This window comes from Aulonocara stuartgranti, assembly GCF_965226115.1.
Source record: "Aulonocara stuartgranti genome assembly, chromosome: 23".
NCBI lineage: Eukaryota > Metazoa > Chordata > Actinopteri > Cichliformes > Cichlidae > Aulonocara > Aulonocara stuartgranti.
In genome coordinates this window covers 49,732,124-49,749,298 of record NC_138958.1, presented here as the reverse complement: position 1 = coordinate 49,749,298, position 17,175 = coordinate 49,732,124, and the positions used below count along the sequence as shown (strand labels likewise).

General features: G+C 42.3%; 2 protein-coding genes across 2 annotated transcripts in view; both read right to left on the bottom strand.

Annotated features, from left to right (window-relative positions):
• The window catches only part of LOC309701485 (NACHT, LRR and PYD domains-containing protein 12-like), a 1,029,495-nt gene that overhangs the window by 844,924 nt on the left and 167,396 nt on the right, over positions 1 to 17,175 (bottom strand). The gene's annotated exons all lie outside the window — the stretch shown is intronic.
• On the bottom strand, positions 927 to 15,671 carry LOC309700390 (NLR family CARD domain-containing protein 3-like; the record flags this gene model as incomplete). The annotated part of the gene is made up of 5 exons (XM_082523909.1): positions 927 to 1,019; positions 1,147 to 1,198; positions 2,695 to 2,823; positions 11,095 to 12,865; positions 15,398 to 15,671. The coding sequence occupies 5 exons, from the start codon at positions 15,669 to 15,671 to the stop codon at positions 927 to 929; spliced, it is 2,319 nt and encodes a 772-aa protein (XP_082380035.1).

Sequence of the window (17,175 nt, the reverse complement as noted above, 5' to 3'; positions counted from 1 at the left end):
GAGTAGCTGTTAGCTTTGTTGTTTTCTAAACTTAAGGCACCCTCTTGTAACAAAAGTACACCACGGCTCCTGTATATTTGAGTTAATGTGTTCGCAGAGACAGTTTGATATGTTGTCACTGTTATTGTCCGAAGTTAGTGTAATAACCTATAATAATTCTGATCGCTCTGCAATGTTGATGTGGAGATTTCCACTACACAGATACGCCATTAGTATATGGTACAATACTGGAATGTTTGCTTTATCAAACGATGTGTGAAAAAAAGTGTGATTTATAGCTCTTAGTAACAAACAACAGAGATGACTGTTTAGATTTTTGTTTATACTATTATTATACTATTTTAGTTTATTCTGATTTTGGGCTTTGGGAATGTGAGACAGAGATGTTAAGAAGTTTTTGCAACCTGTAGTGAACACATGAATGTGTTTAAATAAAGATCTGGCAGAAGCGAGAGAGGAAACACACTACCTGTCGTCCATCTCATAATTTATCTGTTTTTTTCAGAACCAGACATAATCTGTCAGCCGCCCTCTTGCTTGGGGTGTGTTACAGTAGCACCACCGCAGAGACGTGCTGCAGCTCTGTTTAGTTACCCAGCTGACAGCAGAGGCTGTAGTTTACTGTTACCAACATGGAAAACTGAAGCTTCACCAGCTGGAGCTACAGAGCTGGAGAACAAAGGAGACTGAGAGGCCAGAATGATGTGGGAGGAAACATCAAGAGCCTGTTTGAAAGGAGACACATGTGGATGCTGTGCCAGTCTGTGGTCTGTCAGAAGTCAGCTGAGTCACACTGCAAGAAGCTGCAGAATCTCAGAGGAGGAGATTTGGAAGTGTTTGTGGGACAAACTGGACTCAAAGAAAGAAGATGTTTGTGAAGTCTTTGGTGGAGGTGAGCAGTGTGAAGCAGAACACATGCAGATGAATCAGGAGGTCAGCATCAGTGTCTCCTTGTGGTGGACGGTAAAAGAATCAGAGCCAACGCTCCCGTCCACCCTCAGCATGAAGCAGTGCTGTTTCTGAAACAGGAGGACAAGTCCAGAGAAGACAGAGGAAGCAAAGATGAGGGTGGGACAGGACAGCAGGACTTCCTTCACACCTGCAGCTCCATCACACTGCTGTAGCTCCTCTTCATCACACATGTACCTGCAGCCTGTCTTCAAGTCCAGGAGTCACCTCCACACAGTGTAGAAGCCTCCTGTGCAGACCATGGAGTCCAGCCTCTGTCAGGGAAGTCGGCACTAAAGCCTGAAAGACTTCAATCTGTCTCTGCTCCACCCGAGAAAGACCAGCACCGTACTTGTTGTGCATTCAAGGAGGGAACATCAGCGCTGCATCGTGGGAACAACACCGCAGGAACAAAGACACAGCACGGCCGATGAAGGACGAGGACAAAGGAAAGGTGAGTGAGAAGACCCTGGTGGTGTGGACGGACCTGCAGGGGCTCCAAGACTGAGGAGCAGAGACGTCCATGTACCAGCTGAGGATGCTGCAGTGATCCAGGGAGCTCGGTCCAATCTGAGGCCGTGTGAACTACGTGGACCACAGTTTCTTCACAGACTTCAGCCACGTGAACATCTGGAGATCCAACAGTGCACGAGCTGTGAGCCATCAGCTGTTTCTCTCAACAGCTGCTGGAATGAGAGCTGCTGGAATCATCTCGAGCAGCAGGAAATCACTGATGTTGTTTCTAACCAAAGATATGGGACTGAGCTCCGCTGAGCTCCTTCTACTTTCATCCAGATAGAAACTGCTACAGTCTGCTGATTATTGCTTTGCCTCCATCACACGAGCTCTTTATCCTGTTCTTCACTCTCATTGGTTCTTTGTCTGCTTGTTTTTACAACAGTAGTCTTCTGATTGGTCAAAGAAGACAATCAGCTGTGACTAAATGTAGCTCCTACAGCAGTGATGGGAATAACTACTGAAGCTAATCCAGTATCAAAGCTCAGGAATCAGCAGCTCCCACCTCGTTTTCTTTCAACAACTATTTTTAGCTGCTGTGTTTTTGTGTTTCTGCAGACCTCAGACATCCTGCTGCTCTGGACAACTTTTTCATTCTTTTGTATCATTATTTTGCTTTTCTTTTATTATTATGTTATATGTATTAATATGTGAAACACTTATTCTTTGTGTTTTTGCTTTGCTCCTGTCAAACTGCTTTAATAAAATCTGCTGCAGTCTAAACTGTGGACGTTCCCTTTTTAACCCTTTGTGAAACAATAAAGGTTTAAATCTGAGTATTCATCTATGTTAGTGTTTAATGGGTCTAATAGGTTGCTTTGGCCTTTCCCAGTAATATCTTCCCTTGCAGTCTGTGGTCCAGGCTTCTAAAACCATCCCAGGTTAACAAGAACTACAATCTAGAGGAGAGCTGCCATAACAGGTGTGACTGATGAGATCTGACCTGCAAGGTTACTCAGGTTTGTTTGTATCAGGACAAGCAGGGAAGCCGCCTGGACGTCAAAGTAGTTAGAGCTGGGCGAGTGTCCTCACCCACATCGGCTTCACAACTCTGCATCATCTACTGAGTAAAACTCAGAGCATCAGAGATTAGAAGGTCTACAAAGAGCTGAACCAGACTTCCTGTATAAAGGTTTTAGTTCCACAGATCGACAGTGTCAGCACAACTAAAACGTGGAGACTGACCTCAGAGTTTCAATTTGATGTTGTGGATTCTCCAGAAGAACACACAGCTGCTTCACTCCTGAATCCTGAAGCTTGTGGTAGCTCAGGTCCACCTCTCTGGGATACGAAGGGTTGAGCTTCAGCACTGCTTCCAGATAATCACAGCTGATCTCTGACAAATCACAGCTCCCCAATCTGTATAGAGAATGAAAGATGTAAATTTATTAGACAAAGTGCTTGAAATCATTCAGTGTTTCATCATCTGTTCAGAGCTGAAGAAGGTTCAGAATGTAGAAGTTTAGAAAATGGAAACTCCAAACAGCTGAAGCCAACAGGAAGCAGCTTCAAACAAACACAACAAGAGAAAAAACTCTGAATGTTTCACATTAAAGTCGTACATTTCTAACAAGAGTGTTTTAAAGACAGAGTCACTGATGATCATCTTCTGCCCAGTAAAACTTTGGTTTTCCACATGTGAGTGTTAATGATGCACAAAGACTGTGAGTGCAAAGAGGGAGCGAGGAGGATGACAGAGAGATGGTACAGGAGCATCAAGAACCCGGCGAGGAAATGAGCAGAAGGACTTTGGAGCCTGTTGGATTGAAGCTTTCACAGAGACGTGTTTGACTGGACACCACCAGGACAGACTTTTAATCCCAGGATTTGGATGAGCTTTCTGTCTTTATGGTCACAAATGATGCCGTAACTCTGTGACTGTCCTGGAACTGTCAGCAGTGTGGTTACGTCCTTTTGACCTGAGTTTCCACAGCTCTTATAACAGCAGTGTACATTCAGACTGAGACACGCTTCAGTCTGTATGGACCTGTTTCTGTAGCTGCCACCATCATTCTACGGTCGTGTCCAAATTCATGGGCTGCATCCTCCCGAGGACCCGGCCTTTGCGGTCTACGTGGGCTGGGTCCTCAGAAGGTCGGGTAGGCTGGAAATAAACGGCTGGGGAAATTGGACGGTCTAGCCTTCTGATTAGCGTCACCGCTGTCTCGGTGGAGTTTAATAAACTCAGCCGTCTGCTCCTTGCTATCTAAAATATAACAGGACACTGGCGTAAATTCTCGACCGTCTCATACTTCTGTTTAATCAGTTTTCTGTTTGACGTTTAGTCAGCTCTGTAAAGACCAAGGAGGAACCCACCTGGGGGATTAATAAAGTTTTATTTTATCTAATCTAATAACTTTAATCTCAGCCAAACCGATTTACTCACGAACAAACAAAACACTGAAAAAAGCCAAACAATAACATTTTGAGGTTGTCTAAGTGACTTATATATCACGTTTAACCTGAGTAGCGAAAGTCCGCGGTGATCTGAAAATGATGTGCCGGGAGTTGTGCCGTTCTCGGCGGCTTCAGTGACCCTCGAGCTCCCGGCGAGCTATCGAGCTGGTGGGTAGCAGACGTCTCCGAAAACGTCGAAGCACTTTTGCAAATATGCGGTATCTTGATAAACCGAGCAGATATTTGATGTTTACACAGCTACTTTCTCGCCTGAAAATATGTTAAAAGTTTATTTTGTGACCGAAAAAGATTAGTATGAGTAATTTTAAAACTTAGTAGCGGCCGCCATTGTTGGAAACTGGAGTTTGGCTGGGCCGCGCTATGAATTCTGGGATATGGTAGGCCACGAAGGACACACCCGACCCATCCTTCAAATTCGGGGAAAAGGAGGACGCATTTGTTGGCTGCATTCGGAGGAGTCTACGAATTTGGACAGCCTTCGACGCGTCGCTGTGACGTAATCGGTCTACAAATGCGGCCTCAGGAGGATGCAGCCCATGAATTTGGACACGACCTACATGTTTGTACATCAGCTTATCAAATCCTGTCTGCTGTCTTCATTTATTACTCTTCACCTGCTTCACTGTCACTGTGTGGGCGGAGCTGCCTGAGCCCCACCCACACAGACACAGCTCCTCTCTGGAGCAAAACTTCTGCTTCATCTCCGCCTCTTTTCTTCATCCTCCACCTCTCTTTTCTCTTCTTCAGTGTTCTGCAGCCACAGAGTCTCACAGCCGTTAGCACGCCCATACCTGAGCAGCTAGCATTACCCAGCATGCCGTGCAGCAGTGTCAGTTTGTAAATGTGCAAGAATTCCTGCTCCAAACTGTTTCACAGAGTGCTGTGTGCCGTGACCTTTGACCTGCTAAAGACAGTCAGCTGTGGATTATTCATTGTTGTGTCTGATACTTAGAACTGTGAGGAAGAAGCTACACAGTTAATCAGGGTCCCCTCTCTCTGAATCAGGAAAGGTGGGCAGGCCGCGTGTGGGCCGCGGGCCATACGTTGAATATCACTGTTTGAAATGTGAACATTGTTCTGCTGCAGTCAATGGACTAAACCAGAGAAGAAGAAAACAGACTTTACCATGAAGATCCTCAGTGTGGATCAGTATAATATCAGCCTGATGTCTGCAGTTTAGTGTCAGCACAACTTTCACATCATATTCATCTCAGCACAACTAAAACATGCTGACTGACCTCAGAGTTTCAAATCGACATCGTGGATTCTCCCGAAAATCACACAGATGCTTCACTCCTGAACCCTTCAGGTTGCTGTAGGTTCCACTCAGGTCCACCTCTGTGGGATACGAGGGGTTGGACTTCAGTGCTGCTGCCAGATATTCAAGGCCAATATCTGACAAATCACAGTCCTTCAATCTGTGTAAAGAATGAAAGATGTAAGTTTATTAGACAAAGTGCTTGAAATCATTCAGTGTTTCATCATCTGTTCAGAGCTGAAGAAGGTTCAGAATGTAGAAGTTTAGAAAATGGAAACTCCAAACAGCTGAAGCCAACAGGAAGCAGCTTCAAACAAACACAAGAGAAAAAACTCTGAATGTTTCACATTAAAGTCGAACATTTCTAACAAGAGTATCTTAAAGACAGCGTCACTGATGATCATCTTCTGCCCAGTAAAACTTTGGTTTTCCTCATGTGAGTGTTAATGATGCACAAAGACTGTGAGTGCAAAGAGGGAGCGAGGAGGATGACAGAGAGATGGTACAGGAGCATCAAGAACATTAAAGTCTGGCGATTAAATGCCTCACTCCTAAATGATTGGCAGTTTTTTGAGTTCATACATACCGAACTAAAGACTTACTTGCAGTTGAACACAACTCCAGAGATATCGCCTTTAACTCTCTGGGTTTGCGCCAAGGCATACATTAGAGGTCGCATAATATCATTTACAAGTGCCGGGAAAAAAAGAAAAGAGGCTAGGCGGTGTGAATTGAAGGCCAAAATAAAACACCTAGAGCAACAACACAAAAAAGCACAGACAGCCAATTTCCTTTCCGATCTTAAAATGTTACGTAGTGATCTTAATAGTTTAATAAACGAGAAAATTGAGGGCAATTTCAGATTCACTAAACAAAAGTACTATGAACAGGGTAGTAGGGCTAGTAGATTGCTGGCAATAAGACTCAGGAAACAGCAAACTTGTAATATGGTCCAAAAGTTGAAGTCAGATCAAACCCTAATTACTAAACCAAATCAAATTGCAAGTTGTTTTGCCAAATTTTTCGAGTTATTATATATAAATTCAGATACATGTAAAGATAACAATACACTATCTGATTTCTTAGAAAAGATCAATTTAAAAACACTGCCAGAGTCTGTAGCAAAGGAGTTCGATGAACAAGAAATTTTACAGGTGATTTCAAACCTTAACACTTAAGAGGCTTAGCACTTAAAAAACTTAAGGACAAAGTCGCACCCTTATTACTGAAAGCTTACCACTGCGCTCTGGAGACTGGGACTATGAATTGAATTGAATTGAATGAATGCTTTATTGGACATATGCAGGTTGCCCCGCAGAGGAATAATGCTGCCTATTAACATTCCCAACTCTACATTTGATAATTTAGATGAACTTCTTTCCAAATTTAAATGGCAAAGCAAACGCCCAAGGATCAAGTTCCAAACATTAAAACTGTCAAACCTGCAGGGGGGATTGGCTGTTCCAAACCTGAAATATTATTTCTGGGCAGCTCAGATGAGACCCCTGACTGTATGGGTGCGGGATTTGTCTGAAACTCAGGGGCTAAACATTGAGAAGACAATGTGCAAAAGATCATTGGAATCCCTGCTTTTTTCTAACATTTCAATTAAAAATGTGCATATGGGGGAACGGACGAGGGTCACACTAAAGATTTGGCGTAGAATCAAACAATCATTTGGTCTTCCAAAAGAAATTTCAATTCTATCAAGCCTCTCCTCCCTGCAGGGTTTTTCTCCTATTGTGGAAGACTCTGGCTTCAGAGCATGGTCACATAGCGGGCTTCATAAACTTTGTCATGTTGTGAGGAATGGGCACCTGAGCTCATTTGAACAGTTGAGGTCAGTTTCGGCTTCCTTCTTCTGACTTTTTTAGATTTCTGCAGCTAAGAAGCTTTTTGACAAAACATAAAGAATGGAGGCAAGTTTTGGAGCCCTCACCCATTGAGGAAATATTTCTAAAAACATTTCAAAGTAATTCCTCCCCAAAATTAATCACTCATTTTTATAACCCATTTATGAGTTTCAATACAAATGCAACTTTGGATATTAAGGCAAGGTGGGAAGCTGAGACTGGCACTCAAATCTCAGAGGACACCTGGGAAGAGGTGTTCGGTGAAGCCCATCTGGTGACTAATTCTGGGCTGTGGAGAGAATTTAAATGGAAGGTGGTCATGAGATATTTTAGAACCCCAGAGATAATTGCCAAAATGAAGCCTACAAATCCTGACACCTGCTGGCGAAATTGTGGTACTTCTTTAGGAACCCACTCACATATATTCTGGTCATGCCCAAAAATCTGCTCACTTTGGAATGACATATTTAAAGTTCTCAGTACAGTTTTCCAACAACCATTAACAAAGACCAACAGTTAGCCATTTTAGGAGTCTTACCAAAGGGTTTTGCGGGAAACAATAAAACGTATCTCTTAAGAATCTTACAGCAGCACTAAAGTGTATCACTATTAAATGGCTGAATCTTGACCCACCTTCATATAATATGTGGATTGATAAAGCAAGAGAAATTTACCAGATGGAGGAAATAACATCTGCTCTGCAGATTCAGAGAGAATTGTTTACTGAGCGTTGGCGACCCATACATGCTTTACTGTTTCAATAATTTAGCATAGGTCTATTTCGTTTTGTCCATTTACGGCTAAGTTTGTCACATGTTATTTAATATTACATAAAGTTTTTGTTTTTGTTGTTGTCTGTTTGTTTGTTTGCTTGCTTGGGTTTTGTTTTGCTTCCCAGTTTTGTTTTGTGCTTCCTAATTGCAGTTCTTATTTTAATCTACATTTCTGCATTGCAGTTCCTGTAACTGTCCTACTTGTGAACATTGACAAGTACAAGTTGCAATGTTGTAAATTATAATAAAAATTGAGTTAAAAAAAAAAAAGAACATTAAAGTCGTACATTTCTCATAAAAACAGGACAAAGACTTGAAAAAGTCGTGTTTTTCCTTCCAGGAACCACATGGCTTCACTTTTAAAGGTGAAGTGTGACAGAAATGGACATATTTGAAGTCCAACACCTTTTTCCAGTCACATTATTAAAGCAGACAAACTACAAGCTCATTTTCATTCCAACAAGTCATCTTCTGACCTGGACTAACAACACTGGTCTCTATGTGCAGCTGGCTGTGAGACCAGTGCTCAGGGAGCGTCTACAAAGTGCAACACTGAAAGAACATCACACACTCATTTGCTTCCAGCACTTTCACACAAACATCTACTGTCATTATTGTCACCAAACTCTGTGGATCCTTTATTGCAAATTCAAATGGGATCAAATGGTCAGACAAAAGAGGGTTATGAGGAAATATGATGAAATGTTGTGTATTAGCAGCAAGTTATTGAATCTTTTTCCTCAGAAACCAAACAAAATGATTGACAAACATGTTTTTACAAACTCAGTGTTGGACTTGGATCAGCAGGATAAGCTGATGTTTAAAGGCATTTGAGTCTCGCTGTATGAGAGTCCAGTTCTTACTCAATATTAATCAAAGCTCTGTAACTTTGCTTCACTTCAGCAGCATCAGCTCATGTTCACATGTTGATTCATGGTTTTCATGGTTGATTCACCTCATTTTTTTAAAAATGACCTCTGACAGGAAAGTCTCATTTCTGCTGCTCAACACTGAAGAAATGTAAACTTTCAAAACGATGACAAATTGGAAAACACAGAGCTGTGTCTCTTTTTTTTTGTGTGTCCCGTTTGGATCTTTAGCCATCAGAATTGTTGTCTTAACGCCAAGAAAGATGCCAAGCGGATTTATTTTACCAAGTGGATCATCATGGCCTTTCCATATTGGTCCATTTGATTGACCTTTATTATAATTATGAATTTATTTTATTTTCGGTTGCTACAAACGGGACAGACATGACTGGGGGATAGGACAGGGAGAAAGAATGAAAGAAAGAGAGGGAGAGAAAGAAAACCAAAGGGGAGAAGAGACGGTGAGAAGGGGGGGAAGAGAGAAAAAAACAAACAAACAAAAAAAACAACAAAGAGCAACATAATAAGAAAAAAAAAGCACCATCACAATAAACTAGCTAGCAGTAGATATCGATAGTTACTAAATAATAAACGATATTGTGCAGCACGCAAGATAGCCAGCGCACAGTGTGCTTTGAGGCAGCAGCCAAGAAAGCTGTAGTCCGCGTCTATGAATACCCATGTGTACACCTGTGTGCATACCTGTGTGGATCAGCATGCTTGCATTCCAAAGGTTTCTCCATGTAATGATCTGCTAGGGAGTGTGGGGAGCCACAGCCCTGTCCTCTATGGTATCAAGCAGGTATGGAGGAGATCAAAACTCCAGACATCCAGAGGCCCCCAGAACACAAGAGACCAAGGAAGACCCACAGAGGGGCAGCCGCGCCACTGTCCCAGTAAGAGCTAAGGAGAGTCCCAGATGAGGGCTCATTCAGCAGCCGCGGAGCAGAAGCCAGGGGGAGTTGCAGTGACGCGCCCGTGAGCTCCGCCGGCAGCCAGCTGTGCCTGAGTGACCGAGCCCCAGGCTGAGAGGCCGGGGGCACCCCACCTCCGAAGTGGCCCGAGCGAGCCGCCAAGGAGTGAGCCGGTGTGTACCCGGACACCGCTTGAGAGACTTCCAACTGCCCTCCAAGGTGCTCAGGAACTTTTACTCGTGCACCATAGAGAGCATCCTGACGGGAAACATCTTAACCTGGTTCGGGAACAGCACCATGCAGGACAGACGAGCTCTACAGAGGGTTGTGCGATCAGCTGAGCGCACCATCCGCTCCGAGCTCCCTGACCTGCACTCAATCTACAGCAGGCGGTGCTGGACCAAGGCCAGGAAGATCGTGAAGGACCTCAGCCATCCCAACAACAGACTGTTCTCTCTGTTGAGGTCAGGAAAGACCAACACAGAGAGACTGAGGAGGAGCTTCTTCCCGCAGGCGATACGGTCTCTCAATCACACCACCACACAGTACTGACCCACACATACAGTTCTTACACACACACTGGACATTCTGGACATTGTTTTCACTTCATCACTTAAATCACTTTAAGCATATTTGCACTGCACAAGACATAATGTGGATTGCACAACACTGGACACTATATTCTTCATTTCAAGCTAATACTTGTACAGCTGCTGTTATTGTGTATATATTTATTTATATTTCTTCATACATTCTTATATAGTTCTATATTGTGTATTTTGTTGTACAGTTATTTTATTTTCAACTTTAATTTATGTATTTTATCTTATTCTTTCCCAGTTAAATTTACCCTTCATTCTAATTTGTGTTGTACAGTTATTTCATTTTTAACCTTAATTTATATTTTATTCCTTCCTAGTTAAATTTACCCTTTTTAATTTTTCATATTTATTTCCTATCTTATTCATAGCCTTTTCCTTTTTTGTTTTCTTTAGGTCACGAGCAGTTGTCCAAGCATTTCACTACATATCGTACTGTGTATGACTGTGTACGTGACAAATAAAATTTGAATTTGAATTTGAATTTGAAAGTCATCTACATGTGGGTTTAGTTCTGACTTTAGGGACAAGTAAAAAAATAAAATAAAATAAAAACATCTGTCCAGACAACCTGACAGTCAAAAATATAAACTCAGGAACTTAAAAGGAAAATTGTGCTGACTTTGAACGTCCGCATCAAGATAAACTTACAGATTTAAGAGTCAAAAAGTGTCAAAAAGTCTGTATCCTTACCTGAGAGTTTCAAGTTTACAGTCAGGACTCTTTAGTCCAACACACAGCAAATCCAATCCTGAATCCTGCAGCTTGTTCGAGCTCAGGTCCAGCTCTCTCAGATGATTGGATGGGGAGCTGAGAATTTCAGACAAAGCTTCAAAGCTTCTTTTTGAGAGTTTACAATCTCTCAGCCTGAGGAAGAATAACAATGGAGACATATTCTTTTATTCATCTAGCATTATTAAACATATTTGTTCATAGATTCACTTACAGCACTTTCTTGGATGCTTTGACCACTGGCAGCAGCTTCAAAAATGCCTTCTCTGAACGGGAGTATTTCTCCAGGTCGAACTCATCCAGATCTGATGACAGTAAGATGAAGACCAGAGCCGACCACTGAGCAGGAGACAGTTGATCTGTGGAGAGACGTCCTGATCTCAGGGACTGTTGGATCTCCTCCACTAGAGAACGATCATCCAGTTCATTCAGACAGTGGAACAGGTTGATGCTTTTCTCTGCAGACAGTTTCCCACTGAGCTTCTTCTTGATGTACTGGACTGTTTCCTGATTGGTCTGTGAGCTACTTCCTGTCTCTGTCAGCATGCATAGAAGATCCTGATTGGTCTGCAGTGAAAGACCCAGGAGGAAGCGGAGGAACAAGTCCAGGTGTCCATTTGGACTCTCTAAGGCTTTGTCCACAGCACTCTGGTAGAAGTCTTTTACAGTAAGTGTTTTCTGGAAGATTTTAAAGCGAGGAGATTGTTTCTTAAGCAGGTTGACTCCAGAGTTGATGAAGGTCAGATAGACATGAAGAGCAGCAAAGAACTCCTGAATGCTCAGATGGACGAAACAGTAAACGACACCGGTGAACATGTGACACTCATCAGCTTTAAAGATCTGTGTGAACACTCCTGAGTACACTGAGGCTGCTCTGATATCGATGCCACACTCTGTCAGGTCTGATTTATAGAAGATCAGGTTTCCTTTCTGCAGCTGATCAAAGGCCAGTTTTCCCAGAGACTCAATGATCTTCCTGCATGACTCTGTCTCAGCTCCTCCATCATACTTGATGTCCTTCGTTTTTAGGTGAAATAGCACAAGGCGTAGGTAGAGCTCTGTGAGAGTCTTAGGCAGATCTTTGCTCTCTTTGTTCTTCATGACAAACTCCAGAACTGTAGCAGTGATCCAGCAGAAGACTGGGATGTGGCACATGATGTGGAGGCTTCGTGATGTCTTGATGTGGGAGATGATGCTGCTGGCCTGCTCCTCATCTCTGAATCTCTTCCTGAAGTACTCCTCCTTCTGTGGGTCAGTGAACCCTCTGACCTCTGTCACCACGCCAACACAGTCAGGAGGGATCTGATTGGCTGCTGCAGGTCGTGTGGTTATCCAGAGGCGAGCAGAGGGAAGCAGTTTCCCCCTGATGAGGTTTATCAGCAGCACATCCACTGAGGTGGACTTTCTAGGGTCAGTCAGGATTGCAGTTTTGTGGAAGTCCAGAGGAGGTCGACACTCATCCAGACCATCAAAGATGAACACAACCTGGAAGTCTTCAAAGATGTAGATTCCTGCTTCTTTGGTTTCAGTGAAGAAGTAATGAACAAGTCCCACCAAGCTGAACTTTTCCTCTTTCAGCACATTCAGCTCTCTGAAAGTGAATGGAAACATGAACTGGATGTCCTGGTTGGCTTTGTCTTCAGCCCAGTCCAGAGTGAACTTCTGTGTTAGGACTGTTTTCCCAATGCCAGCCACTCCCATTGTCAGCACTGTTCTGATTGGTTTATCTCTTCCAGGTGGGAGTTTAAAGATGTCTTCTTGTCTGATGGTTGTTTCTGGTCTGTCTGGTTTCCTGGATGCTGTTTCAATCTGTCTAACCTCATGTTCATCATTAACCTCTGCAGTCCCTCCCCCTGTGATATAGAGCTCTGTGTAGAACTGACTCAGGAGGGTCGGGTTTTCTGTTGTAGAAATCCCCTCGAGCACACACTGGAACTTCTGCTTCAGGTCTGACTTGAGTTTGAGCTGACACTCAGTGAGAATCTCTGCATGAATAAACAGCAAATGACACAAATGAGAAAACTGCATTCTGGTTACTGTGGTTATGTGTTCAGTTCACTGGACTCTTGGTGTCATGATCCGAGTGAGTCTGAGTAACTTTCCACAGCATCAGCTCTCCTCCCCTGGGTGGAGCCCTCCTCACTCCTCCGTGCTCCTCACCTGTTGCCAATTACTCCGGCAGTATCTATGAGCAGCACTCACAATGAACCTTCTCCAGATTGTCTGCTTAGCACAGTCAGTTCTCTGCCTCACATTTTGTCTTGTGCTCCTCAGCTTGTTTCGCGTAACCCTCTTTTCCTGTTCCCTAGTCGGCACCTGGATACATCTTCCAACTCTCGCCATAAGTCACGCCTCAGGATTCTGCCCTGCCACTGCTGGGAAAACTCACTCTTGCAAACTGCCATCCTCACCTGCCTGCTTCCCTGTGCACCCACATCTCACTCTGTACCCAGATTTAATTCATCTCCTCCTCCAGCTGATCTCCACCTGCAGCCACGTAACACCTCTTAGTTTTTAAATCTTGGACTCATTCACTACACTGTGGACCACTCTGATTATTATCTCCTTTGTTCCAGTGATCCTGGATAGTTTCTATTCGCCCGATTCTGCCCCTGTTGTTCCTTTGACCTGCCTCAGCTTATGTTCTGGCCTCAGCACTGCACTTCTCATAATACCTCGCTTGCTGTTGAATTTAGCCGTGATTCAGCTTTCTCCGTCAAGAAATCTAGTAAAAATACATTTCTGTTAAAAGTCACTCAGCCTCCGTTTTTTGGTTCTGTGCTTGACTCCATTCCTTTTCATGAGCCATTGAGCCCTGACACTTGGGTTATAACTGAGGGCAGGTTTTATAGAGACACATTCGATTTAATTATGTTTATTTATACAGCACCAAATCAATACTAGCAACATTTCACATATTACATAAACAACAATATGGAGCCAGTGATGAATAAATATGTAGAATAAATGAAAGAATTTCAAGTATAAAAGTTTTTTTTTAATTCCTCCAAATAACAACAACAGTCACCCCAATGTGCTTTATATTGTAAGGTAAAGAACCTACAATAATACAACTGAAAAAAAAAAACAAATATCTTTTTGGGTCCTGAAAACTGAAGGCTCTGCCTCCCATTCTACTTTTAAATACTCTGTGAACAACAAGTAGGCCTGCAGAGCGAGAGCGAAGTGCTCTAATAGGGGGATATGGTACTACAAGGTCATTAAGATAAGATGGGGCCTGATTATTTAAGACCTTGTATGTGAGGAGCAGGATTTTGAATTCTGGATTTAACAGGAAGCCAATGAAGGGAAGCCAAAACAGGAGAAATATGCTCTCTCTTTCTAGTCCCTGTCAGGACTCTTGCTGCAGCATTTTGGATTAGCTGAAGGCTTTTCAGCGAGTTTTTTGGACATCCTGATAATAATGAATTACAGTCGTCCAGCCTGGAAGTAATAAATGCATGAACTAGTTTTTCAGCATCACTCTGAGACGGGATATTTCTAAATTTAGAGATGTTGCACAAATGGAAGAAAGCAGTCTTACATGTTTGTTTAATATGTGCGTTGAAGGACATGTCCTGGTCAAAAATGACTCCAAGGTTCCTCACAGTGTTACTGGAGGCCAAGGTAATGCCATCCAGAGTAAGAATCTGCTTAGATACCATATTTCTAGGCTTTTCAGGGCCGAGTACAATAACCTCAGTTTTATCTGTATTAAGAAGCAGAAAGTTAGCGGCCATCCAGGTCTTTATGTCTTTAAGACATTCCTGCAGTTTAACTCATTGGTGTGTGTTATCTGGCTTCATGGACAGATGGAGCTGGGTATCATCTGCATAGCAGTGTAAATGTATGCTATGTTTTCTAATGATGCTGCCTATGGGAAGCTTGGTAACTGGAGCGTTGCCAGCAGAAGGCTGAAGTGGAATCTCCCAGAAAGCTGCAGAAGAAAAAGCATGAGCTGAAATGGTGGATTTCAGTCATATAAGGAGAACTGTGGCTTTCCTCCAACCTTTGACCAATCACCTTAGTGTCCTGTTTATCAACCATAATAAAAAGCATTTACTGTCTGGGCATTTTTTTGTTTGGGTCTCCAAACAGCAGAAAGAAATGGCAGCCATTTTTTTTAACTTTACCTTCAACTGGTAAATAGATTTAAGAAAAAGCACTTTGATCATATTTGTGACGTGTCCCAAACTGTTGTTGTCGCCTCATTTATGTTGATAAAACAGCTCTAAAACCAATCTGACAATATAAATCTGTAAAATGGGCTGAAAACCTGCTGCTGGTCCCATTTTAATCAAACCAACCCAAAGAGCAGATATTCATGTGTGTACACAGGAGGTTATTTGTGCAGATGCATAAAACACAAACTGTTGGCTTTCTGCAGTCTCTCACTCCTGAAAGTGTTGGCAAGTGTTTTGGATTTATTATTTATATAGATTTTAATGGCACCTGTGTAATGTTAACTAAGGTTTTTATTGTTTATGTATTTTTTGTTTAGTCATTCCCTGACTTACCTGTGGGTTCTGGGATGGTTTTATTTAAATTCTCCAACAGATCATTCTTGTTTATCCTCCCCAAAAGATTTTTAGCAACTTCAAAAGTGTTGATAGAGTAGGTATCAAACATCAGATCCACTATGTCCGTCCTCTCTGCATTCTCCAGTTTACTCACTGGGATTGCTGGTAAACCTTCTACAGACCCGTTCTTCAGATGCCACTTAAATTTTTCAAAGTCATCACGTCCCAAATCCTCCAAAGTCCCCAGAAGGATTTCTTTAGGTGTCGTCATCTTTTACCCTGTAAGGACCCGATAAACAAAGACTGTAACAACAGCTGGAGAGGTAATTGTCTGATTTATCAGAATTTAACTTGATTCTAACAGCAGTTCATCACTACCACCAATAAATTTCTTAGGCTCAGAATGCAACAAAATTGCACATGAAGAAGCACATAGAGAAGTATCCAAGTAACACTTTGCTACAATATAAAACAAACTATTATAAATAAAGAAAATATATAAACTAAATATATACACTACCCGTCAAACGTTTTAGAACAGCCCAATTTTTCCAGTGTTTTTGTCACGGTTTGCGAGCCGTGTGTAAATTATTAAAGGACCCTTTATGCAGGCAGCTCAGATGCAAGTGAGTTTATTCATCACATGGTGATACAAACAGAAATGGCGAAGGTGAGCATGGAAACTAAGCAAAAACCTAAAAACTAATAGTACACGAAGGGAAGACGAAAACACAGAACACAAGGGGTGGGAGCAAAGCACCACAACACATCACTATATAGACAGTTACACAGAGGGAGACACAGAAGGCAACAACACAGGGCGGAACAAATGGACAGAGAAGACTAAACACAGAACAGAGTGCACAGAGAAACAAGGGGGGCAGGGAATCAAAACCTAGGAAGCATAGAATAACTCACAAACTAAACTGGCATAACACAAAAATCACAAAGAACTGAAACCACTAGATCAGGAGACCCAGGACCCTGACAGATACACAGACAAACCAGCAACTAACAGAGGCAAACACAACTCTTAAATACACAGAGGGATAACGAGGGAATGAGACACAGAAGGAGGACACAGCTGGGAGTGATTGACAAGACGAGACAGAGGAAACGCAAACTAAACACACTGACATGAGACACGGACCTTCACAACAAAGCAGGAAATACAAAGACTGAACTTAGAGGTACAACAAAACACAGAACCAAAACGTAAGAATAAACAAAGATACATCATGAAATCAAAAATTAACAATACAAAACAGAAAACACTGAGTCACAGACCCAGGATCGTGACAGTTTTATTGAAAATATCCTTTTTATTTCTCATTGCACTCTGAAATGAAAGCATAGTACAAATAAGCAGTTGGAGTTAAAAATAAATCATGAAACACATTTATAGACCAAAGTTTATTCTAAACGTTTGACTGAACACACCCGTGGCTTCTGTCTACAATAGAAATCAAATATTCTCCCATATCTGTAGCAGATGTTCCCGTAAACGTGGACCTTGTAATAATAATAATAATAACAACTTTATTTATAAAGCGCTTTCAAACAAAGTGCTGTACAACTAAAGAGATAAATAAAATAAAAGCGATACATAGCAATACAGGTAAAAGACACAATACAAGTTAAAAACAATAAAAATGTAAAAACTAAAAGCCATAGAATTAAGACATGTAGGATCGGGTGAACAAATGTGTCTTCAACTTGGTTTTAAAAACCTCCACAGAGCAGCCTGCCGAATATCTTGTGGGAGGTTGTTCCAC